Source organism: Pongo abelii, chromosome 16 (assembly GCF_028885655.2).
Source record: "Pongo abelii isolate AG06213 chromosome 16, NHGRI_mPonAbe1-v2.0_pri, whole genome shotgun sequence".
Lineage (NCBI taxonomy): Eukaryota > Metazoa > Chordata > Mammalia > Primates > Hominidae > Pongo > Pongo abelii.
The window spans coordinates 58614762-58642519 of NC_072001.2; the positions used below are offsets into that span (position 1 = coordinate 58614762).

The 27758-nt window shown below is 37.8% G+C and overlaps 1 protein-coding gene across 5 annotated transcripts in view; it reads right to left on the bottom strand.

The window, feature by feature from the left end:
* Positions 1–3339: 3339 nt before the first annotated feature.
* The window catches only part of PRTG (protogenin), a 146806-nt gene continuing 122387 nt past the window's right edge, over positions 3340–27758 (bottom strand). For 3 of the 5 annotated variants that reach the window (XM_063716663.1, XM_063716661.1, XM_063716664.1), the window contains 2 exons: positions 12719–27620; positions 3340–11629 (listed from right to left, as the gene is read on the bottom strand). In XM_063716663.1, coding sequence (XP_063572733.1) covers positions 27366–27620 — 255 coding nt within the window. In that variant the 3' untranslated portion in view covers positions 3340–11629; positions 12719–27365. The remainder of the gene's footprint in view (positions 11630–12718; positions 27621–27758) is intronic. The other 2 variants (XM_002825480.6, XM_063716662.1) reach the window with 2 other exon arrangements.

Consider the following 27758-nt stretch of genomic DNA (forward strand, 5'->3'; position numbering starts at 1 on the left):
ACACTATCATATTGTCAACACCTGAATTTTGGAGCAGATACATTCAAATCAGACCAATTAGAAATTATAATATAGCCAACAAGCATATGAAAAAAAGCTCAACATCACTGATCACTAGAGAAATGAAAACCAAAACCACAATGAGATACCATCTCATACCAGTCAGAACAGCTATTATTAAAAAGTCAAATTTATATTCCCACCAACAGTGTATAAGCATTCCTTTTTCTCTGCAACCCCAGAACTACCATTTGACCCAGCAATCTCTTTACTGGGTATATACCCAAAGGAATATAAATCATTCTGTCATACAGACATATGCGCACATATGTTCATTGCAGCACTATTCACAATAGCAAAGACATGGAATCGACCTAAATGCCCATCAATGATAGACCAGATAAAGAAAATGTGGTACATATACACCATGGAATACTACGCAGCCATAAAAAGAACGAGATCATGTCCTTTGCAGGAACATAGACGGAGCGTAGGCCATTATCCTTAGCAAACTAACACAGGAACAGAAAACCAGACACCACATGTTCTCATTAATGAGTGGGAGCTAAATGATGAGAACACATAGATACATAGAGGGGAATAAGAGACACTGGGGCCTACCAGATGGTGGAGGGTGGGAGGAGGGAGAGGATCAGAAATAATAACTGTTGGGTACTAGGCTTAATACCTGGGTGATGAAATAATCTGTACAACAAACCCCCATGACACAGGTTTACCTAAATAACAAAACTGCACATGTACCCCTGAACTTAAAAGTTAAAAAAATTTAAAAAGGAAATTATACAGAAAATGAGGTAAGAGATGGATGAGGGCCTTATACATTGAAGTGGGGTAGTGGAGAGGAAGCATAAGGAATGGTGGTAAAAACTGGCAACATGGTAATTGTTTAGATGTGAAAGGTGAAGGACAAATCAGGAATTTGCTCCCAGGCTTGTTTTAGGTGACACGGAATACAGGGAGACATTTGATGGTGGTAATAGTTGGTGAAGTGGGATGATGATGAGCTTAGTTTTGGACACCAGGGTCTCTGATGTCTCTACTAAAAATACAAAAAATTAGCCGGGCATGATGGCGGGCACCTGTAGTCCCAGCTACTCGGGAGGCTGAGGCAGGAGAAGGGTGTGAATCCTGTAGGCGGAGCTTGCAGTGAGCCAAGATCGCGCCACTGCACTCCAGCCTAGGCGACAGAGCAAGATTCCAAAAAAAAAACAAAAAACAAAAAAAAAAACCGAACAGGCAATGAGCTGGATTTGGCCCACACATGGTAGTTAGCTCACCCCTGTGCTAGAACATGGACTATATAAAGGACTCTGGAGCTCAGATGACAGGCCTAGGCTGCAGATACATATGAAGGAGACATTACCTAAGAATGGATAAACTCATCAAGGACCAAAGAGAAATAAGAGCCAAGAACAGAATGCAAGGAAATGGTGACAGTTTAAAAGGTTAACAAAGATAGAGGAGGCTGTAAAGGAAATCATGAAAGAATGACAAAGAAAACAGGAATGTTAGGGCAATCAAGAAAAGGAAGAAACAGTATCACATGCTGCGGAAAGAAGTACTCATTTCTATCATCAGTCATCCTTGGCCTGGCATCTACTGAACTTTTTTTTTTTTTATATTTTAAAGTATTGATTTTATAGTCTGCTTTTAATATTTTTCATCTCAAATTTTGCATGTTTTTATTGTGGATGGTTGCGTGATGGAATGTTTAAGCACTCAGCCTCTAATCTAAGTTGGTTTCGATTAACATGTACACTTTTTTTAAAAAGAAAATATTTCTGTAAGTTCTATTTTAAAACATTTGAAATCACAGATTTGTATTACATTGAATGGAAATAAAAATCAAATCCAATCTAGATGTTTGGAAGTTTTGCAAATTGGTTTGAATCCTTTCATGTTGTAATTGAAACTGCAGGCAGTTTAGCAACCTCTAGCCATCGGCCAATCATATCCGGGAGCCTTTCGTTGACAAATATAGTGCTATCAAAAGCTCAAAGTTGAGGGCAATAACAACAGCAAACTTTGGAAGATGGTTTGTATGAATCAGGATTCAATCAGGACACAAGGGGCACACAGTTTGAATGGAGAAAGTTTAATATAAAGGATTATTAACTATAGCAAGGGACTGAAGTAGTAAGGGATTAGTATGAAGTGAAGTGAGGGACAGTATGAAGTAAAGAGAATGCTAAAGTATTTGAGAAAAACAGATATAAGGAGCAGGCACTATCCTTAAAACTAAGATAAAGCACCTAAAGAAGAGGTCCCCTTCCTCTCCAGGCTAAGATCCTGACCTTACTGGAGAGCGCACAGCTGCAGCTCACTGGATGCCAGAGAAGCTGCTGTGGTGCTACCTTCTGAGGGGAGTGCCAAAGGAAGATGCTCTGGGTGCTGCCGGCATTGCAGAGCCTGGCACTAATGTTGCCAGCACTGCAGGACCTGGAAGGAGGCTATGAATGCTGCAGAAACCCGTTCAGAGGAACAACTGAAACAGGAAGGAAAGCAAAAGCCCCTTACTCTTATAATGTCTCTCCAGCACCCTCTACTGACAAAGTTTAACATCATGCCAGCTGGCAAAGGCAAAATATTAATATTTAGAGTCCAGCTCCATTTTTGCAGAGCAGGTAAGGAAGGATAAATTTGGAGTTGAGAGGCAATAAATTTACTATTGACATAATGATGGTGTGTACTTTAGCCTAGCAAAGCTCTGTAAGGGACCTCATATCAATAAGCACCTTTGGTTCTGGAATATACTACGTCATAAAATGGTGCCTCCCAAATATTTGCTGTCATGCCCTAAATACATGTTTATTTTCTATATTATGAAATATGGGACAAAGTTTTACTTCAAAATACTTTTGATCTTATTCTCTTTAGCTTTTCTTTTTTTGAAACTAGAGTTTCACTCTTGTCGCCCAGGTTGGAATGCAATGGCATGATCTTGGCTCACTGCAACCTCCGCCTCCCAGGTTCAATTGGTTCTCCTGCCTCAGCATCCCGAGTAGCTGGGATTACAGGTGCCCACCACCACACCCAGCTAATTTTTGTATTTTTAGTAGAGATGGGATTTCGCCATAATGGCCAGGCTGGTCTTGAACTCCTGACCTCATGTGATCCAACCGCCTTGGCCTGCTGGGATTACAAGTGTGAGCCACCAAGCCTTGCCCTCTTTAGCCTTTTATATCCCATCCATCATCAGATTCCGCAAATGTTACCACCTATATATTCTCAGATGTGTCCATTCTTCTCTATCCCCACTACCACCATCCAAATCTAGTCAAAATCATTTATTTCTTTTCTGGACTTATGCAATAATCACCCAAGTTTTTTCCACATTTTTTGTCCTCTGTTCAATTCATTTTCCACTTAGTAGCCAGACTGCTGTTTTTTTTTTTAACTTTTTATTTTGAAATAATTATGGCTTCAAAGGAGGTTATAAAGAAATGTACAGGGAAGCCCTGTGCATCCTTCCCCCAGTTTACCCCAATTTTTTTTTTCTGGAGACAGAATCTTGCTCTGTCACCCAGACTGGAGTGCACTGGCATGATCTTGGCTCACTGAAACCTCCACCTCCTGAGTTCCAGCAATTCTCCTGCCCCAGCCTCCTGAGTAGCTGAGACTACAGGCACACACTGCCACGCCTGGGCAATTTTTCATATTTTAGTAAAGATCGGGTTTCACCGTGTTGCCCCAGCTGCTCTCAAACTCCTGAGCTCAGGGAATCCACCCACCTTGGCCTCCCAAAGTGCTAGGATTATAGGCATGAGCCACTGCCCCCAGCCACCTGATTTTAACATCATACAAAACTATAGCACAGTATCAAAACCAAGAAATGCACATTGGTGCAATTCATAGAGCCTATTCAAATTTCACTAGTTTTACACGCACTTGTGTGTGTCTATGTAGCACATAATCAAGATACTTAGCTGTATCAGCACCACAAGACTCTAATGGCAAGACTACCTTGTTAGCCCTTTATAGCCACACTCATCCACTCCCCCATCCTTAATTCCTAGCAACCCCTAATCAGTTCTGCATTTTTATAATTATTTTATTTCATGAATGTTATACAAATGAAATCAGGAATATGTATTTTTGAGATTGGCTTTTTTTACACACAATGCAATTTCCTTGAGTTTCATCAAGGTTGTATGTGTCAAAATTTTATTCCTTTTTACTACTTCATAATATTCCATGTATGGAGGTATCACAGTTTAACACTTCTCTCGTTGAAGGACATTTGGGTAGTTTGTACTTTTTGGCTATTATAAACAGAGTTGTTATAAACATTCACATACAAGTTCTTGTGTGAAAATAAGTCTGCATATTTCTTTCTTTCCCTTTCTTTCTTTTTCTTTCTTTTTTTTTTTTTTTTGAGACAGGGCCTCCTTGTTGCTTAGGCCAGAGTGCAGGGGCACCCAGGCTGGACTGCAGTGGTGTGAACACAGTTCACTGCAGCCCTGACCTCCTTGGCTCAAGGGCTCCTCTCACCCTAGCTTCCTGAGTAGCTGGGACTACAGGTGTGCACCACCATGCCCTGCTGATTAAAAAAAAAAAATTCGTAGAGACAGAGTCTCACCATGTTTCCCAGGGGGGTCTCAAACTCCTGGGCTCAACCAATCTTCCTGCCTTGGCCTCCCAAAGTTGGGATTACAGGTGTGAGCCACTGCGCCCAGCCCAAGTCTTCATTTTTCTAGGATAAATGACCAATAATACAATTGCTGGCTCATATGATAAGTCCATTTTTAGTTTTGAAAGGAACTTCCAAACTATTTTCTGGAGTGGAGAGTGCTTTTTTTAAATACACAAATCTCATCATGTCATTATTTTACATAAAACTCTTCAATGCCTTTCCACTGTGGTATAATTAAGGCTTGATTTTTATTATTTCATTTTATTTTATTTCATTTTTTGAGACAGAGTTTCGCTCTTGTTGCTCAGGCTGGAGTGTAATGGCACGATCTCGGCTCACTGCCACCTCTGCCTCCCGGGTTCAAGTGATTCTCCTGCCTCCCGAGTAGCTGGGATTACAGGCATGCGCCCCATGCCCAGCTAATTTGTTTTTTTTTTTTTTTGTATTTTTATTAGAGGCAGGGCTTCTCCATGTTGGTCAGGCTGGTCTCGAACTCCTGACCTCAGGTGATCCACCCGCCTCGGCCTCCCAAAGTGTTGGGATTACATGCGCGAGCCACCGCGCCCGGCCAAGGCTTGATTTTTAAAAATACATACTGCAAGACTTTAATATAATTTCCACTGATTTCTCCAACCTCATTCTGTACCATTTCCCTTGCTCTTTATGCTCTCTGGCCTTTTAAACTTGTCCTCAATTCATCATTAGTCTCCTGCCACGGCGGCTTTGCTAATGCTGTTTCGTTTTCCTGGGATGCTCTTCTCCCTGCTCTTAGTCTAATTGACTCAAACTCTACCTTTCATTCTTAACTCAAGCATTATTTCCTCAGGGAAACCTCTCTAGTCTAAGTCAGGTTCCTTTTTTCATCTTTCTTTCATCACATCTCTCAGTTTGAAATTATATAGTAATTTCTGTGAATATCTGATTAAATCCTGTCTTCATCTCCAGATTAAAATTCATGTAAACAAGAATTGTGTTAATTTTTGCTCGTTAATGCCTGGCATGTAGCAGGTGCTCAAAAATATTTTTTGAGTGAATGAATGAATGAATTGTACACTGGCAAATATTTCAGTGCCAAAGCATTCACATTCTATAATTTTATTTATCCATTATTCATTTAATATATATTAACCAGTAATCATGTTCCTGGTAGTTTGCTAAGCAATAGGTTACTATAGACAAATTTCAGATTCACACAAAATTTATATTAATGCATCCTGAAATACATGTTATTTCAGACAAAGACTTTCCAAATAGTTCTATTGGATAAATATTGAAAAATAAAAAAATTAATAGGATATTTGTAATTCTCTTAAAATATTAAGGAAGTTTCGCCTGGGCAACATGGTGAGACCCTGTCACTACAAAAAACAAAAATTTATTTTATTTATTTATTTTTGGAGGCAGAGCCTCACTCTGTCACTCAGGCTGGAGAGAAGTGGTGCCATCTCGCCTCACTGCAACCTCCGCCTCCCGGGTTCAAGCAATTCTCCTGCCTCAACATCCCCAGCAGCTGGGACTACAGGTGCCCGCCACCACGCCCGGCTAATTTTTTGTAGTTTTAGTAGATACGGGGTTTCGCCATGTTCCCCAGGCTGGTCTCGAATTCCTGAGCTCAGGCAATCTGCCCAACTTGGCCTCCCAAAGTGCCGGGATTACAGGCATGAGCCGCTGAACCCGGCCTAAAAAAATTTTTTAAAAATTAGCCGCACGTGGCGGTGTGCACCTTTAGTCCCAGCTGCTTGGGAGACTGGGGTGGAAGGACTGCTTGAACTCAGGAAGTCAAGTCTGCAGTGAGCTATGATTGTGCCTCTGCACTCCAGCCTGGGTAACAGAGTGAGAGACCTTGTCTCAGTAAAATAAAATATAAATCAATAAAAATAAAATAAAAATTGAGAAAGTTTACAAGTCAAGAAAGGGACAAACTTAGCTCTCCATCTTGATCACTGTTTGTCACATGGACTTGACATAACCCTCTGCAACCAATAACCAAAGACTTGAGTTTAATATTACCATCATAAGAAGGTCCCTGGTATTTTTTCCTGGGCAGCATGGTTTAAAATATTCATGGTTGCAACATCATATTATAAGGGACATACCTCTAGTGATGCATCTGTCTGTAATCTTTGATCCTAAAGGCTTAGTGAGTCATGTACTTCTTATGTGATAGCTGATGAAGCCAATATGGCAAAGTCATGTGGGATTTTTGCCTTGTTTTGCTCTGTTTTTTACAGCAATGCGAAAAAAAGGCAGATTTTTTTCGGGATATGAATACTGCCAACATAGGCAGACTGCAACACTGTGGGTTGCCTGAGAAATTTTTTAAGAACGTGGGAATGAGCAAGATGTGTGCATATTTGTGAATGAAACACAGCAAGGCAGGACTACCTAAGAAACATGACAAGTCTTGGTGTTAAAACAACAAACTGTAAATATAGAACAACTGGCATTTTATAAAATCTCTATTTTTTTTTCTTTTTTTTTGAGACAGAGTCTCGCTCTTGTCGCCTAGGCTGGAGTGCAGTGGTGCAATCTCAGCTCACTGCAACCCCCGCCTCCCGGGTTTAAGCGATTCTCCTGCTTCAGCCTCCTGAGTAGCTGGGATTACAGGTGTCCGCCACCACGCCTGGCTATTTTTGTACTTTTAGTAGAGAGCGGTTTCGCCATGTTGGTCAGGCTGGTCTCGAACTTCTGACCTCAGGTGATGCGTCCACCTCAGCCTCCCAAAGTGCTGGGATTACAAGCATGAGCCACCGTGCCCAGCCTATAAAATCTCTTTTGAGAGACAGAAAATGTGCCAATTTTAAGCCTTTTTGGTTTGTATGTGTGTTTGGAGGGAAAGAGTGGGAACAAGAAGGCAAAACGATGACAACTTTGTACTGTAATATTCCTTTAAGTCTTTCATTTTTTTGTACACTTGTGTATTTTATAAAGATATTTTCATACCACAAAATTCACCATTTTAATGTGTATCATTTTATATCTAGTATTTTCACTTTTTAGTATATTTTTGTATATTCACAGAGTTGTATAAACATTACCATTAGCTAATTCCAAACCATCTTAATCACCCCAGAAAGAAACCCTATACTAGTTAGCAGTCACTCCCTCTCTTTATTTCCTAGGCCCTGACAACTACTACTCTCCGTCTCTATGAATTTGCCTATTTTGGACTTTTCATTTAATAATAAATGAAATCACATATAGCCTTTTGCGACTGGCTACTTTCACTTAGAATAATGTTTTCAAGATTCCTCCATGTTCTTTTTTTTTTGAGATGGAGTCTCGCTGTGTCACCCAGGTTGGAGTGCAGTGGCGCGATCTCGGCTCACTGCAAGCTCTGCCTCCTGGGTTCACGCCATTCTCCTGCCTCAGCCTCCCAAGTAACTGGGACTACAGGTGCCTGCCACCACGCCTGGCTAATTTTTTGTATTTTTAGTAGAGACGGGGTTTCACCGTGCTAGCCAGGATGGTCTCGATCTCCTGACCTTGTGATCCGCCCGCCTCGGCCTCCCAAAGTGCTGGGATTACAGGCGTGAGCTACCGCGCCCGGCCTCCATGTTCTATATGTATTAGTACTTCATTTCTTTTACGGGTCAATAATATTCCGTTGGATAGATATACCAGTACATTAACTTCTTAAATTTTTAAATTTTATTTTCAAACTGACAGAAGAGGTACAAGAAAAATAAAAAGAACTTAAGTATATTCTTCACTTGGATAAATAAATAAACATTTTGCTTCAATTACTTATTTGTTTGCCTTCTTTGTTTTCCTCCCTGTTTACACACTCACACTTTATTATTATTATTGCCATTGTTATTATAATTTTTCTGAACCTTCATGCCTACTTCTAATAATTCAGTGTATATTTCCTAAGAACAAAATAGTGTCTTACACAGTCATAGAACAATAATCAAATTAAGGAAATTTAACACAAGTTAAAATATTTTTGTCTAACGTGCTGACCATATCTAAATTCATCAATAGTTTGAGTAATGTCCTTGGATGTCAGTTTTTTTCTCCCCGATCAAAGATCCACATTGTATTTAACTGTCATGTTCTTTCTTTCATCTGGAATAGTCCCTCCATCTTCTCTTGTCATTCATGACACTGACATTTTTAGAATACAGGCCTATCGTTATTATAGGGTGACACTCAGCTTGGATTTTTCTGATGTTTTCTCATGATTAGATTAAGGTTGATGCGTTCTAGGCAGGAATAATGCATAATAATGAAGCTTTGTCCTACTCAGCGCACCACATCAGGAGGCACATGATATCCATGTGTTTTATTATTGGTGATGTTAACTTTGATCACTTGGTTAATGTGATGTCCTCTATGTTTCTCTACTGTAAAGTTATCATCACTACAAAATTAATAAGTGCTCTCTGGGAAAAGACTTTGAAACTATGATATATCCCATTCTGCATTAAACTTTCATCCACTATTTTCTTGCATCCTTTGATGATTCCTACCTGAATTAGTTATCAATATTATAGCTGCAAAATGGTCATTTCTAACTCTAGCATTCCTTTTACGTTTCTTATTTGGCATTCTACTTTCTCTTTTTCTCTCTCTATCAGAATGGACGTATGCATTCATTATTTTATTCAGTGGGTTATAATTTATTACTTGTTATTCATTCTGATAATCAGCTTGTTCCAGAATTGGCTAGAAGGAGCCCCTTCAGCTGACGTTGGTGATCTTTTGAACATGTACCATAGTTTCTTGAGCTCTTCCTTACTTTCTGACACAACAAAATGTTCCAGGTTCCAATACTTTTCTCTGTTCCAGCCCTGGAATTAGCAATTTCCCCTAAGGAGTCCTGAGGACTAATATTTAGAACACAAATTCTGGGTGCTTAGTGGGCTCATTACCACTGCAGCGTCACTAATTATAGGCTTTTTCTGGGAAAAATGATAATTTCATATGGTTCAACTATATATATATTTATTTATTTACATGTATTTACATGCATATATAATGAATTCATATTATTCAATACATATGAATGCCTCTAATTCCAAATCAGTTTCACATGGTTCTTCCTTACCTTTCAGCCTTCCACATTTTTATCTTTCTCCTCCCACAGGGAGAACTCTGGTTCCCAGAGTTCTCATTTTTAGTATGGCTTTTGTTATAAACAAAATGTGAAAGGATGTGTTTCATTTCTAATTTCAAAATTATATTAACATTATATGTAAATTATAAGCATGTGTATACATGCACAGACAATTTGAGAGTATACGGTTATCCATTTAAATGAATTCTGATATTTTTAGAATATCAGAATATCAATATGCTTACACAACTCTGTGAATATACTAGTTAGGCGCCTTACACAAAAATATCATCCTCATCCCCTGTCATTCCACAATTGTGGCCTCATTCTTTTGGATTGTAAAATTGCTTTGGTGTTTAACAGTTATCTATTAAAATATAAATTACCTAGCTCTAACAGCTTAATAATCAGTTAATATTGAAAGGAATTAGTAGATAGCTTTGTGAGACTGAGCTGGAGGGTACTGAAGGTGAAGAAGGTTGACACAGAGAGAGGTGAGGATTGAAGGAAGTTAGGGAGGGTTGACTAGTACAAATGTTAACTTTTCATAGTTATAAATTTTCTTTTATGCATAAATTGATCATAATACAGGTTGAACATCCCTAATCCAAAAATCTGAAATCCAAAATGCTCAAAAATCTGATACTTGTTGGGTGCTGACACCACAAGTGGAAAATTTCACACCTCAACTCATGTGATGGGTTGTAGTCAAAATTCAGGTACATAACGCAGTTTATTTCTGTAGATAATGTGTTGGCCAGACCAGCCTGGCCAACATGGTGAAACCTCATCTCTACTAAAATACAAAAATTAGCTGGGCATGGTGGTGCGCACCTGTAATCCCAGCTACTCAGGAGACTGAGTCAGGAGAATCACTTGAACCCAGGAGGCGGAGGTTGCAGTGAGCAGAGATTGTGCCACTGCCCTCCAGCCTGGAGGACAGAGCAAGACTCCATCTCAAAACAAAACAAAAAACTCTATACAATTATTGTAGGTCCCATCTCTAAGATCTCTCATTATGTATATGCAAACATTCTAAAAATAAAAAAAAAAAATCCCAAATTTGAAACACTTCTGGTCCCAAGCATTTTGGATAGCAGATACTTAACCTGTACGAATAGATATGTCAACACGGGCTATCTCCCTCTTTAAATAGTTCTTCAAATATATCCTTTGATAAAATTTTATATTTTCTCCATAAAAGCCTTGCATATTTGGTGTGATATATTCTTAATTGTTGTTGGTATGGTAAATTATATATATTTGATTGTTTGTTGCTGATATATAGTAACTCTGTTACACTTTGTATTTTGATCTTATACCCAACTATCTTTCTTAACTCCTCTATTTGGAATGATAGTTTATCTATTCCTTGGATTTCTGATGTAGACAATCACACTATATGCATGTAATGACAATTTTGTTTCTTCCCTTGTAATTATACCCACAGACCCATATGATGCCGTCTAGCTTATCCAGTATATTGTTGAATAGGAGCGCAACAGCAAGCATCTTAGACTTTACCCTAACTTAAGTATGTTTGCTATAGGTATCTGGTGGATATTGTATCAGGTTAAAATATGTGCTTAGTTTGCCCAGAGATTTTTCTTTTTTAAAATAACGAATACTGGCCAGGTGCAGTGATTCAAGACTATAATCCCAGTATTTTGGGAGGCCACGGTGGGGTGATGGCTTGAGCCCAGAGACCAGACTGGGCAACAAAGTGAGACCCCGTCCCTACAAAAAAATTTAAAAATTACCTGGACATGGTGGTGTGGGCCTGTAGCCCCAACTATCTGGGAGGCTGACGTGAGAGGATCACTTGAGTCTGGGAGGCAGAGGTTGCAGTGAGCCATCGTTGTGCCATTGTACTCCAGTCTGGGCAACAAAGCGAGGTCTTGTTGCACTCCAGTCTGGGCAACAAAGAAAGACTTTGTCTAATAATAATAATAATAGATACTAGTACAATTTTATCAAATTATTTCCTATTTCTATTTATTTATTTGAGACAGAGTCTTGTGTTACCCAGGCTGGAGTGCAATGGCACAATTTCGGCTCACTGCAACCTCTGTCTCCCAGGTTCAAGCCATTCTCCTGCCTCAGCCTCCCAAGTAGCTGGGATTACAGGGTTCCGTCTCCATGCTCAGCTAATTTTTTGTATTTTTAGTAGACACGGCATTTCGCCATGTTGGTCAGGCTGGTCTCGAACTCCTGACCTCAAGTGATCCAGCCTCCCAAAGTGCTGGGATTATAGGCATGAGTCACCGTGCCCAGCCCCTACTTCTTTTTAAACATTCATATTCTTTTTATTTATTGGATTACATTAATGAAATTTCTGATGTCAAAACACCCTTTTATTTCCTGGGATAAATAATACTTTCCTTGGGATAAGTAATACTTTATTTCCACATGCTAATATTATATTTAGGACTAATATTGTATTTATGATCATAAGTGAAATTAGTCTATAATTTATCTTTACTGTTTTTTGTCCATTGTTGGTATTAACTGTACCATCTTAAAACAATTTGTTGAGATTTTCTTTTTTCTATTTTTTGTAACAGTTTATATAAAAGAAAGAATATTTGTGTTTTAAAGATTTGTGATTTGTTAGAAATTGCTGTTAAATGGCCAGGTGCTGTGGCTCATGCTTATAATCCCAGCACTCAGGGAGGCTGAGGTGGGAGGATCGCTTGAGGCCAGGAGCTCAAGACTAGCCTGGGCTAGTCTCTTCTTAAAAGAATAAGATCTTAACAATAACAAGTTTTGAAATTGAGACAGTAATAAATAGCCTACCAACCAAAAAAAGCCCAAGACCAGGTGGCTTCACAGCCGAATTCTACCAGAGGTACAAAGAGGAGCTGGTACCATTCCTTCTTAAACTATTCCAAACTATTGAAAAGGAGGGACTCCTCCCTAACTCATTTTATGAAGCCAGTTTCATCCTGAAGCCAAAACCTGGCAGAGACACAACAAAAAAAGAAAACTTCAGGCCAATATACCTGATGAACATCGATGAAAATCCTCAATAAAATACTGGCAAACCAAATTCAGCAGCACATCAAAAAGTTTATCCACCATGATCAAGTCGGCTTCATTCCTGGGATGCAAGTCTGGTTGAACATACGCAAATCAAAAAACGTAATCCATCACATAAACAGAACCAACGACAAAAAACACATGATTATCTCAATAGATGCAGAAAAGGCCTTCGATAAAATTCAACATCACTTCATGTTAAAAACTCTCAATAAAACTAGGTATTGATGGAACGTATCTCAAAATAAGAAGAGCTATTTATGACAAACCCACAGCCAATACCGACTGCAATACCTATTGACTTTTTTTTTTTTTTGAGACCACTCTGTCGCCCAGGCTGGAGTGCAGTGGCATGATCTCGGCTCACTGCAAGCTCCGCCTCCTGGGCTCATGCCATTCTCCTGCCTCAGCCTCTGGAGTAGCTGGGACTACAGGTGCCCACCACCACATCCGGCTAATGTTTTGTATTTTTAATAGGTAGTTTTTGTATTTTTAGTAGATAGTTTTGTATTTTTAGTAGATAGTTTCACCATCTTGGCCAGGCTGGTCTTGATCTCCTGACCTTGTGATCCACTTGCATCAGCCTCCCAAAGTGCTGGGATTACAGGCATAAGCCACCACACCTGGCCTCAATTAGGATAATATTTTTGAGGTCATACATGTTGCAGCATGTATCAGAACTTCATTTCTTTTTATGGCTGAATAATATTCCATTGTATGGGTATACCACATTTTGTTTATCCATTAATCTATTGATAAATACCCGAGTTGCTTCTGCCTTTTGGTTATTTGTGTATATACCCAAGAGTTGAATTGCTGGGTCATATGGTAAGTATTTATTTACATTTTTGATGAACCCAAACTGTTTTCCACTGTGGTACACCATCTTACATTTCCATAAGCAATGTACATTGGCATATTCTTACCAACACACTTATTTTTCTTTTCTTTTTTTTTTGTTGAGACGGAGTCTTGCTGTCACCCAGGTTGGAGTGCAGTGACGCGATCTCTGCTCACTGCAGGCTCCACCCCCCAGGGTTCACGCCATTCTCCTGCCTCTGCCTCCCAAGTAGCTGGGACTACAGGCGCCCGCCACCTTGCCCGGCTAATTTTTTTGTATTTTTAGTAGAGACGGGGTTTCACCGTGTTAGCCAGGATAGCCTTTATCTCCTGACCTCGTGACCCGCCCACCTCGGCCTCCCAAAGTGCTGCGATTACAGCTGTGAGCCACTGTGCCCGGCCTTTCTTTTCTTTTTTAAAAATTATAGCCCTCCTAGTGAATGTGAAGTGGTATTTCATTATAGTTTTGTATTTCCCTAATAATTAAGCATGTTGAGCATCTTTTCATGTGTTTATTGGCCATTTGTATATCTTCTTTGAAAAAACTTTAATTCATCTTCTTTGCCCTTTTTTCAGTTGTGTTGTTGGTGTTTTTGTTGTTGAGTTTTAGAAGTTCTTTATATACTTAAGATATTAAACGATTATCCTATATGATTTGCTATTTCTCCCATTTTGTAGATTGTCTTCTTATTTTCTTGATGGTATCATTTGATGCGTGTAAGTTTTTAATTTTGATTAAGTCCAATTTATCTTTCTTACTTTGGTTGCTTGTCCTTTTGGTGTCAGATCTTAGAAACCATTGCCACATCTAAGATCATGAAGATTTATCCCTATATTTTCTTCTAAGAGTTTTATGGTTTTAGCTTTTACATTTAGGTGTTGATCCATTTGAGTTAATTTTAGTACATGGTGTGAGGTAGTGGGTCTAACTTCATTCTTTTTTATTTTTTTGATAGAGACAGGGTCTCACTCTGTTGCCCAGGCTGGAGTGCAGTTGTGCAATCATAGCATATTGTAACCTCAAACTCCTGGGCTCAAACAATCCTCCCACCTCAGCCTTCCAAGTAGCTAGGACTACAGGTATGTGTCAGCACATCTGGTCAGTTTTGTAAAATGTTTTTGTAGAGAAAGGGGTCTTGCTATGTTGCCCAGGCTAGTCTTGAACTCCTGGCCTCAAGTGATCCTCCCACCTCAATTAATTTTATTCTTTTGCATGTGAAAATCCAGTTGTCTGGCACCATTTATTGAAGAAACTGTTATTTCCCCTTTGAATAGACTTTACACTCTTGTCAAAAATCAATTGACCATAGATATATGGGTTCATTTCTGGTCTCTGAATTCTATTCCATTGGTCTATAGGTCTATCCTGATGCCACTACCACACTGTTTTGATCACTTTAGCTCTACAGTAAGTTTTCAAGTTGGGAAGCGTGAGTTCTCTGACTTTGTTCTTTTTCAAGATTGTTTAGGCTATTTGGGGTCCCTTCCAATTCCATATCAATTTGAGGATTGGCTTTTCTATCCCCATTAAAAAAAAAAAAAGCTGTCGGAATTTTGATAGAGATTGAAATGAAATCTCTTTTTTTTGAGATGCAGTCTCACTCTGTTACCCAGGCTGGAGTGCAGTGGCTCAATCTCGGCTCACTGCAAGCTCCACCTTCTGGGTTCATGTTATTCTCCTGCCTCAGCCTCCCAAGTAGCTGGGACTACGGGCGCCCGCCACCACGCCTGGCTAAATTTTTATATTTTTAGTAGAGTCGGGGTTTCACCATGTTAGCCAGGATGGTCTTGATCTCCTGGCCTTGTGATCCGCCTGCCTCGGCCTCCCAAAGTGCTGGGATTACAGGCGTGAGCCACCGTGTCCGGCAATGAAATCTCAATACTCTTATGTTTTCCTATACATTAACATAGTATATCTTTCCATTTATTTAAGTCTTTAATTTCTGCCAGCAATGTTTTGTAGTCTATAGCGTGCAATTTAACCAAGTCACTTCCTTGGTTAAATTTATGCTTAGGTATTTAATTCTCTTAGATGCTATTGTAAATGAGATTGCTTTCTTAATTTCCTGTTCAGATTGTTCATTCCAAGTTTATAGAAATGGGACTGAGTTTTGTGTGTTGATCTTGTTCCCTGCAACTTTGTTCAATTCCTGGTCATTATGTTTTAAGTGTATGTATTGTAAACAACCTATAGCGAGATTTTTTTTAATCCAATCTTTAAAGTGGCAGTATTTTACTTTTTTGTAACTACAGATATTAATTGTACTTTTCCTACCATATTACTCTTTCCTTTTTTGTCGGGATTATTTTTGCTTCTTTAACTTCTTTCCTGTCTTCTAATTTTTTTTTTTCCACTTTTGAGGCAGAGTCTCACCCTATCATCACCCAGGCTGGAGTGCCATGGTGCAATCTTGGCTCACTGCAACCTCCACCTCTCAGGTTTAAGCAATTCTCCTGCCTCAGCCTCCCAAGTAACTGGAATTACAGGTGCTCACCATTATGCCTGGCTAATTTTTGTATTTTTAGTAGAAACGGGGTTTCACCATGTTGGCCAGGCTGATCTCGAACTCCTGAGCTCAAGTGATGTGCCTGCCTCAGCCTCTCAAAGTGCTGGGATTACAGGCATGAGCCACCATGCCCGTCCCTGCCTTCTTTTTTTTTTTTTCTTTTGATACACAGTCCCACTCTGTCGCCCAGGCTGGCGAGCAGTGGCGCAATCTCGGCTCACTGCAACCTCAGCCTCCTGAGTTTAAGTGATTCTCCTGCCTCAGCCTCCCGAGTAGCTGGGACTATAGGTGCGCATCACCACACCCTGCTAATTTCTGTATTTTTAGCAGAGATGCAGTTTTGCCATGTTGGCCAGGCTGGTCTTGAACTCCTGACCTCAGGTGATAAGCCCACCTTAGCCTCCCAAAGTGCTGGGATTACAGGTGTGAGCCACCTCGCCCAACCTGGACATTTCTTTTAAATGAAATAATACAATGTGTGGTCTTTATTGACTGAGTTCTTTCACTTAGCATAATGTTTTGAAGATTTATCCATGTCATAGCATATATCGGTACTTTATTCATTTTTATGGCTGAATAATATTTCATTGAATGGATATACCACACATCATTTGTCCATTTATCAGTCAGTAAGTATTTGGATTGTTCTCATTATTTCAATACTATGCATAATGCTTCTGTGAACTTATGGACAAGTTTTTGTGTGAATATGTTTTCATTTTGCTTGAGTATATATCTAGGAGTGGGACTGCTGGGTCAAATGTTAACTTTGTTTTTGAGAAACTGTTATTTTCCACAGTGGCTTCCCGATTTTTACATTCTACCAGCTATGTATTAGGGTTGTAATTTCTCTACATTCTCACCAGCAGTTACTATCTTTGCTTTTTTGTTTTGTTTTGTTTTCAAGCAAAAGTCTTGCTCTATTGCCCAGCCTGGAGTGCAGTGGTGCAATCTCAGCTCACTGCAGCCTCTGCCTCCTGAATTTAAGCAATTCTTGTGCCTCAGCCTCTCGAGTAGCTGGGATTACAGGTATATACTACCACGCCCAGCTAATTTTTGTATTTTCAGTAGACACAGAGTTTTGCTATGTTTGCCAGGCTTGTCTTAAACTCCTGTCCTCAAGTGATCCGCCCACCTAAGCCTCCCAAAATGCTGGGATTACAGGCGTGAGCCACTGCACCTGGCCTATCTTTTTGATACAGCCATCCTACTGGGTGTGGAGTAGTTATCTCATTGTTTTGTATTTTTGGCTCATCATTGCTTCTTCCTTCTCATATCTTCCTTGTGGATTCTATTTCATTCTTCCTAATGTGCATCTTTAATCGTTCACGTACAAGGATGTATTATAGTGGTAAATTCTCTTGATCTTTATCCAGAATTATTTTTTTAACACTAACACTTAAATAATAATTTATGTTGATACAGAATTCCATATAGCAGCTTTTTTCCCTTGTGATGTTTTTAAGATATTATCACACCATTTTCTTGTTTTTTTTTTTGTTTTTTTTTTTGAGACAGAGTCTTGCTCTGTTGCCCAGGCTGGAGTGCAGTGGCTTGACCTCGGCTCATTGCAAGCTCTGCCTCCCAAATTCAAGCAATTCTCCTGCCTCAGCCTCCCAAGTAGCTGGGACTACAGGAGTATGCCACCATGCCCAGCTAATTTTTGTGTTTTCAGTAGAGATGGGGTTTCACCGTGTTGGCCAGGTTGGTCTTGAACTCCTGACTTCATGATCTGCCCGCCTCAGCCTCCCAAAGTGCTGGGATTAGAGGTGTGAGCCACCGCGCCCGGCCCGCTTTCTTGCTTCTTTTATTGCCAATAAGAAATTTTCTTAGTGCAATCTATATAATCTTTTTTTTTTTTTTTTTTTTTTTTTTTGTCTAGCTACCTTTAAGTTCTTACCTTGTCTTGCTTGTTCTACAGTTTCACTATAATGTGGCTTGGTATAGACTTACTTTCATATTTCTACATTGAGGTTTGTGCTTCCTGAATCTGAGGAGGTATGGCTTTCATCATGTAGTAATTTTCCCTTTGAATATGACTTGTTCTTCATTCTCTTTAGTCTTTCATTTTAAAACAGCTGTCTTAAATCTTTTTATCTGTTTTATATTCTCCAGGTTTCTCTCTGTGTGCTGCATTCTAGCTAATTTCCTCATAGCTATCTTTCAGTTTTAGAATATTCTTTGGCTGTCTGATAAATTATTTAACAGAGTTTCAAAAATTCAAAAATTGTTATTTTTTTTTATTTCTGGAAATTCCATTCATTTTTCTAACTTACTTGTTTTTTATGTAGTTTTTCCCTTCTCATGTTTCATTTCCTTCTCTGATGCTCTCCGCAGTCATCAGAATATCATTTCAAAATGTTACTGCTCTGTTTTTCAGTCCCCATTTCATTCTCAATCCTAGAGATTAAAAAAAAAAAAAAAAGAATTGAACTATGTTAGAAAGAAACTTTTTTGGGTTGTATTTTACCTGTTATTTCTAGATGGTTTCGGTGGGAAGATTTTCAGGATTTTCTTACCATTTAAAAATTTTAATACTAAAAAAAAATTTATCATGATTTGGAACTGTGACTATCTGGGCAAGTCCATATCTTTTGGGCTACCTACTATTTAACCCCTGAGGTGAGCAACCATCTACTGGGATGGGAACGTTGTTATTTCCTTGTTGTTATTAAATAGTAAATGTCAGATGAAAGCAATTCTTAGATACCTTAAATAGGTTGGTTCTATTCCTACCTTCTTGGAGTGGATTTTATAGTCATCCCAACCCATGATGTGAAAGCCATCCTCCTATAAATGGAAAGTTTTCATTCTCTATTCCCCCAAAAGAAAACTGAAGAATAAAAGAAAACATGGGTTTATCTTTTTTAACTAAGGAAAACTTTTATTTAAATTGTGCAATCAATCAGTATTTAGACAGCAGTTTCATAAACATTTTGGCATTTAAACTTTTATTCATTTTTGGCATGACCTATAGGGTAGTATATAAACTACCCAGTGGGGTGGGGGAAGCACTAAGCAATATTTACTATGATACTAGAAAAAAAAAAATCTACATTATTAAACAAATATGTTTTAAGAAGACACTAAAAAGATACATTCAAAATCAAGGCAAACATTTGCTTTCTTCGTGCAATGGCATTCACAGAACTGATCCCCTGAGTCAAGTATAAAATTAATATAGCTCAGCTCTATAGTCCATTAGCAAGTCTACAAATGCTGCCCTTACAAGAAAATGGTATACGGAGTGAAAGGATCCAGAACACCCATAACACAAAATAATTTAACTGGCTCCCACACTTTCATTTAATTCACATCTCTGAAGAAAATAGAAAAAAAATCATACACACAGATATAAAATTTTGTCCAACAACAGCAACAAGCAGACACATTTTCTTAACATATGTCCTCTACTCTACTGATAGGCTAAGGCAATGTGTGTGTATTCAGGCTTTGCAATTTCCTATTAACAGGCTCAAGTTGCTAATCATCAGCAATAATTTTCATTTGCAAACAAAATAGATATCCAGAATGTGATAACAGGAAAGAGAATATTTTAAGGTCAAGATTTGTAATACTTTTCTTGTTTTTAAACACAGTTCCATAGAAAAAATAAACTTCTGTAACATAAATTTTTTTTAAGTTGTAAGTCAAGACTATGTCTATATACCATGAACTACTTACAAGCTATGAACTTAAGGAAATCTGCAAAGCTGTTCACAATTGTTTACGGATAAGAAAAAAGGGAAAATATTTCCTCTAAAAAAAGAAGCCAATCATATAATGCTTCCCAACAAACCCTACATATGAACTAGAATAAACCAGAATCAGGTGCCAGTATGTGTTGCCCTATATAAAATTCATTCATTTGGAATAGTTTGCAGAAATATTAAAATATTCCATAATCTTGAAAAAGATCTTTTAGAGAAAAATCCTAAATATGTACTTTTCTCCTCACCCATCTATCCTGCTGCACAGATCAGATTCTCTCTTTAACTCTTTAAAAGCCAACATATATAAAAAAAACAAAAAACTTAAATTGGAGTAAGATGACTTCAAATTTAGTACTTCAAAAGTACAGTCAATTCCCATTTTCTCTTATGAACTTATCCACCTAACATATGAGTGTTTCAATTTCAGCTATATCTTTTACCAACCACTTTCTTCTATTGGTTTTTTGTATGTGTACAGGAGATGCAAACATTTTTCATTTCAACAAAGGCAAAATATAATTGCAAAGGCTGACTTGTAAAGAAAGAGTCTGTAAGATCTTTCACAGCCTCATACAAATGAGTTTCAGATTATGATTATTTACACTTGAATTTTCTCTTAAATTTTCAAAGTACTGTTGTTTCATTTTGCACAAAAAAATTATCCTCATTTCATGGATGGAGAAGGAACAGAAACAGGTTAAGAATTTTTGTACCAAACGATTCTCAAAATTGTCAAGATTAGAACTTAGGTGCTCCAAAGCCTGACTTATACTTGTTCTGTTTTATGACTCTCCGTTAACTTTGCTCTCTCCTACATTAATGCAAATAATAAATTAGTTTATATTCATAAAAAATCAGGGACTCTTCAGACCTAACAAGAAAGGATTACTGTTTACACATCTGGCTTTTTCAAGTCAATGAATTCCTGTTTGGAAGATGGGAGCTACAGAAAATTACAAAAGATAAAATGCAATTCTGAAGACATTGTCGAGTAAGGAAACGCTTGACTAGAAAAGGACTCTAGAAACCATGCCTACCTTATTTCTAATGTAACTCTAAGCACAAACAGCCTTCAGACACAATTTTAGCTGAGATAAATGGAAGGTTTTGGAGGAGAGAAATTAGGAGATGGTAAGGGAGGAGTTACAGCTGCCTAAATCCCTCCCGTGAATAAGTGGATTTAAATAAGGTAGTCTTCTCCTTTTTGATTGGTTATTACTCTGTAGAAAGGTTGTTCTGACACAACCTGGCCTTTGTGGATACAAGGAAAAAAAGGTTGTATCTGATCATACTATGGAAGGCACTATGACCCTGGGTGATTAAATATCTTTTTTTTTTTTTTTTTTTTTTTTTTTAGCTGAGAAAATGTATCATAGTCCTATACACTTTTGAGAGTAAGGATTAACTAACTAGGGTTTGTATCTTGCCTAAATCACTCACTAGCTGTGACTTTTGGCAAGAGATCAGGAACCTGTTTCCTAATCCCTAAAGTGGGGATAATACTTGCTTTGCAGAATGTAGCAGCAGTTTGCAGAGATGAACCATGTGCTTGCTACACTGTAGATGCTCAACAAATGGTATCATACTACTTCCTAGAGTCGGGAGAAGTTGTAAAATGACCAGCTTTCTTATGCTTACTCGGAGTATTATTCTCGCCTTTCTCATAATGGAGACAGCTTTATCGATTTAGTTGAAGAAATGCTGAAAATTGGGGTGGAATTAGACATTATCTTTTAAAGTTCAAAGAGGGCCAGACTTGCGATGATCCAGAAATTAGAAGAAACTAGAGCTTTGAGAACCAGGAAAAGGCCAATTGGAACCAAAAAAGAATGACAAGAAAGATCAAATTTCCTAGGAAATGTATATACATGCTGATGGCATAAGGAGAGACTCTTGCTGAGAAGGATGGGGAATGTGAGGGTTAATAAAACTGAAAAGCAATCAGTGGCTTGGTGAAGCTGAAGAGAGGAACCAGATTTAAAGGCAGAAAGTTGTGAATGTTGTGAATACGTTATTAAAAGAAAACAAAGAATAAACTTGAGCATGGTCCTGTTCATCATTCTGAGTTCCTGTGTTTTGAGGTCGTCCCCCAACTCTTCCCCAGCAACATAACTACTGAAGAGAAAAGGAGAAAGGGTAACTATAAGAAGAGTTTTCAATTTTTTTTCTGAATAAATTCCATAAAGTGAGAGGCAAATATTTAGGATACTTGCTGATAAACATGAGATGTTATTTTATGAAGCACATATTCAGAAAGTTTAAAAATAAATTGTTTCACAATTATTTTGGAGAGAAAGTTTAGTGTATACTTTTGGTAGGTTACAAGTCAAAGTTTTCATGCTTTTAATCTTTAAAGATCCCCAAGGAGCACATGACTTCAGATTTCCAATCTCTTTAATGCTACAGACATTTTACAGGGATCAGAATTCCACAGAAAGAATGTACATGCTGTGGGCAAAATACTGGCCACCTACAGAAGTCCATGCCCAAATCCCTGGAACCAGTGAATATGTTACCAGACATAGCAAAAGGAACTTTGCAGATGTGATTAAGTTGAGGAACTTCAGTTGGGGAGATTATCCTGGATTATTTAGGTGGGCTCAATGTCATCACTGGAATCCTTAAACCTAGAGAACCTGTATCACCTGGGGTTGGACAAAGAGAAATGATAATGGAAGGAGCTTCAGAGAGATGCTACATGGCTGGCTTTGAAGATGGAAGGAGGGGTTCCCAGCCTTAAAAAACTAGAAAAGGAAATAGATTTTTCCCTAAAGCCTCAAAAAGAAACAGCCCTGCAAGCGCCTTGATTTTATCCCAGGGAGACCTGTGTTAAACTTCTGATCTGCAGAACTTAAGAAAAATTTGTGTTATTTTAAGTCACCACCTTCAGGGTAATGTGTTACAGCAGCAATAGGAAAAATAATACAGTATCTGTTAAAAATACAAGACTGTCATGTTAATCTTAAACACCATCAATGGCTTAAAAAGGGAAATTGAGAAGATTAAAGCCTGAAACATACACATTGCATTAGCTTGTGATCTTATGTCCTGAGCATAAATCAACTTAACACAGAATTCTATGGTTACATTCTTCTAAACATCAATAAAAAAATCACAATTAGACAACTGGTTGTGTATGGTGGTCTCCAGAACCTGCTACTCAGTGCTCACAAACTGCAAAGGTTATTTTGACTATTAAACCAACAGAATTTTATCAGAGACCCATGTGGCAAATGGTCAGGAAGAAAGCCTGCAAAACACGTGTAGTCTTAGTGACTGTTTCAATGTAACTGGAGCTTTTTTTTTTTTTTTACATTCAGTATTCAAAATTTACATTCAATAAAACAGAAATGTATATAAGTGAACCACTATAGCTACTGCTGAAGTGAAACCACATCTGGGTATTCTTGCATTAAAAAATAAATGATACTTTCAATTCCAACTTCTTGCGACACGATCTGAATTGTTTTCAAAGGTGTCTGCATAAGAACTTGAACAACGATCCTGGGTTGTCAACCATGAGCACATTTCTGGCAGAAGTCCTTAACAAAGCCAAGACAAACTGATGCAAACCTTTGTCATTGTTCCCAATGCTGGCATTGCTCGTTTCAAGCACAGACAAAAGTATAGCATTTGACACTAAGAATCTAATTTCTTTGGTATGGCAAAACTGATTTTTGAAAGTCACTTAATGGATAAAGCTGTATTTTTACTTTTAGGCTAATCAAAATATAAAACCCCAGTTTTCATTAAAAATTTTTTCCCTTCACCCAAGGTTCCACTAAAGTTTGAAAACTGAGCTCCTTTGGTGCAATGCAAACATTTCAATTTTACAACTCTAAATTCCAATCTCACAACTTTAAAGAGCACATCTATCAAAGCATAGCCCACTTAAAGAATGACATGATTTGTTTGCCTCTTACATCCTTAGAGATGAAAAGCATCCCTATTATTAAGGGACTGCCTCAAGCCGTCTAAGCTAACCAGGTAATGCTTAAAGCAGGAAGAGAACTATACAGGCTAATTCATAGGTACCATAATACTCTGCAACATAGAAGCTTGCTGATATTTCTGTTGACATTTCACACTCAAGGTGCTTTGGAAAGTATCACATCATTTGGCAAAAACATCATGTGGCTGAATCAGCAGATTAAATGGAAAGTCCCCATGCATGTTATTTGTATACAGACTGGGTTCCGAAGAGACATGTTTGGTTTAACATAAAAACAAGAAACAACAGTTTAATGTACAACTAAATTTGCCTATATGCGGAGGTAACCTTAAATATCTTTGGTTTTTTTCTTTTTAATCTGCTGATAAAAAGTACTTGAATAAAAACACTGATAAATACCAATATAATTGTATTGCTTTTAATTATGTAAACTTAGCCCTTTGATATCTTTTGCTACCAAAGCTAGATTCTCTATTGGCCTCTAAATAAATTTATTTCAAATCTGCTCATCTTTACTTACTTATAGGCTAATCTATACATCTTAATGGTCTTTGGTATGAAATATTTGGGATAAAAATGACATGCAGGTATCAGTACTTACAGCAAATACATCTTTGGAAAAGAAAATAGTTACCATTTGCATATTAGCCCCTTTGAAGTAAAATACCATGAAATAATACCACTATGAAAAATGAGTGAAAATCTTCACATTTTAATTACAATTTCATACTTAAGACTTCAAAGAAGCTTCCTTTGGTCAAGTAAAAAGAAGTCTTTGCTATATTACTAAATATCTTATTCAATGAGACCAAAGTATTTATTTTTGGTAAAAAAAAAAAATTTTCTCTCCAACAAGTAGTTTCAACAATATAAAAATACTTTAATACTGTATAGTTGAAGATTTACTCGCTGAAGAAAAAATTATACCTGAAATTCTTTGGAACGATCTGCTGGTAAAGTATTACAACTTATTTTAAATGCTCTGGTAACAATAAGGTAGTTAACATTACTAATCTATTTAACTACAACAATCAATATAAACCCTATTGTTTTGGGTTAGTAACTACTTGTGTAAGTTTCATATCTATAAATGCTTCTAGTTAATTCAATTTGGGGGGAATTATAATCAAAATTTTATTTTCTACTGAAAATTCTTTGGTAACAGGATTATTATGAAAAAGTCCGTATAAGAACAAAATGAAAAGGTAAAAAATGTACTGGTAAATAATTATCAAATACTTATAGCCTAAAGTTCTATTATAACTATAAGTCTATTCATCAAAAACCAAACAAACAAAATACTTTCCTCAAGGACTTTAGCTCGACTTTTTAGCCATTTAAAACCATTAGAATTCATGTAGTCCTAGACACATCTTCCATAACCATGATGGATGATGTTTCAGCTTTAGATTTTGTTTGCCTTTTAATGAAAGCTTAAAAATAAAATGATCTCACCGTACTTAATTTTAGATACTGATAAAAGTTGGCCCTATATACTTCTACTTACGAACCACAAAGCGCTATACCCTGTCAATCTGCCCATGCTTCCATGAGGCAGCTCAAAAGTAACAAAATGTTCCCTGAGTACAGGAAAAAAAATAACACTAGAATAACTTTAAAAGGAGGTAGTATAAAACAGGAGCTATAAAGGCAGGAGCAGCATTTTTCCTTGCTGCAGACTGTTCACCTAAAGCTCTGCTTTTTTGTTTGTTTTGTGATGAATTCCATACTTAGATAATTAACTGGGGGACTTTGAGTTTAGTTCAGAAATGGTTGCTGGCATTGAACTTTAGTCTTAATCACATCCAGTTTGGCACAAAATTACAGATTTAAAAAAATTAAAAATGTTATATCTATAGTCATTAGACTAGCAGATGATGCTGGGACTATTATCCGCTAATATTCCTTTGATTTTAGAACGTCAGTGAACATGACCCTGCCTCCTCTAGGAACAAAGCATTTCAAGGATTCCTTTTAAAATGATAATCAAAAGTCACTTCCAGAAAATTTGAAAAAATACTTTTAAAAGGATATGGGACCCCTTCTCTACACGTTTAGTTCTTTATCCTCTCTCACTGCTCGGCACCTAGGTAACTGTCTCATGACGGAGAAAAGGCCTATGTTATGTAGCTGAGTAAACAATTTGCTGATTTCAAACCAGCAAGAGGATTAACTCACTCCTGGAGTTAGCATTCCTCATTCACAGCATTGACACTGAAGGAAGATTAAGTAGATACCATGTTCTCTTAAGAATTCAAGAAAACACAAGTAGGGTGGTAGAACTCTGAATATTTATCCCTAAACAAAACTTGCACTTAAAAAAATGCCTTGGTAAGATACTATACATCAAAATAGTTATTGATAAAATCCAAGAAACTCTTAAGGCAACTTTTTGTACTCCTGTTCCTAAACAATTTCATGAATATTAAAAAGGTATAAGGCAAAGAATTTCATTATACTGAAAGGCACTGTTACCATAATAACTTCAAGTTCATTTTACTGTCTACTGTTGCATTTATCTTCATTCTTAATAGTTCATGAAATTTCTTCACTCCTTTAAGCCAAACTGGGATTTAAAAAAAGAAAAAAAAACCACCTTAACCCATTTTCTTTAAAAATCCATATTCTGCATGGGGTTTTGCAACTAATACTGGCAAAGTTGAGGATGCTTTGCAAACTAGACAGTGCAGCCTTTGGCCAACTGTCAGGCAAAGGGGAAGGTAGAAAAGGCACAGTTCTGGGCAGCTTGAGGTTGGGGATACAGGAGATAAAGCACTCAGACTCTAATGCCCAAAACATAAAGGCCTTTTAAGCAACATGATCCCTACCTGGTATTGAATAGTTCTGTTCTCAAAAGAAATATACTTTCTTGTTTTGGTCATTCGTTAGAAGAAATAGCCCCACTTTTCCTCTTCTCAGTGGTTTAACGGTCCTCACAGCCAGAGGTATGAACTTATCCAAACCATGCAGATGTCATAGTTTCTTTTTTTAAAAAAAATCAGAGCTTCAGATAAACATTCTTACTCATCTACCTATATGACTCCATTGATCACACACATTACACATACAGCAATGAAAACACAATACTACTAGGAAGTATCATTGGTTATATAGCTGAGATAAACTATAACAACAAATGAGGTAACAAAGTTGTCTTCAGAGTTTGCCAGGAGGCAAACTGAGGTAGATAGTCAGCAAAGGGGCTTTCAAAAGTCTTCCCTTTGCTCCAGTGATATATTTTATAATCCAGTCAAACATCTCGACTGTTCTTTCACATTGCTGACAATGAAACATTCAAATTACACAAGTTTAAAAATAAAAAACAAAACACATTCAAAAAAAGATAAAATACCCCATAAAGATATCAAGACTTTCCCAAAAGGCTTTGGCTCCCTGTTCATTGTCCTTCGAACAGACTTATTGGTGAGAATACCTGAGCATGGCCATCTAGATTGGAAAATCATTTTTATCAAAGCATAGCATGGCAGATGGCGGCTGCAGAACTGAGGAGGAAGTCTGCTCAGTAACGGATGATGTGGCAGGGTCTTCACACTTCCTCACTGAGGAATCTCCACCTGAATCACTGCCAGTGAAAGAATCAGAGGTTGGGGGGTGTGGTACTTATAACTGAGGACCGATGTATCTCATCGTTGGATTCATGAGAGAACCGCCCAGAATCCCCAGTCTCATGGCTGCCTTCACTATTTGCTGAATGTTCTGTATCAGCTGCAACACCAAAGGGTCTTGAGAAGCTGGCTGTCTGACCTGGGGAGCTAGGGGAGTCTTCATCACTGATTAATACAGTGGTGCCTGGCTGGTAAAAGCAGACAGCTGGAGTAAATCTTCTTTGAGGCTAGGCAAAAAAAGATAAGACGGCAATGAGATACCAGACCGATCAAATCCACGAGCAAAAGCTCATCAGGTCCCCCACAGACGGGTGGGAGCACATCAGAATTACCCATGGCAAGCGAAGTGTCAAAAGCTTCTTCAG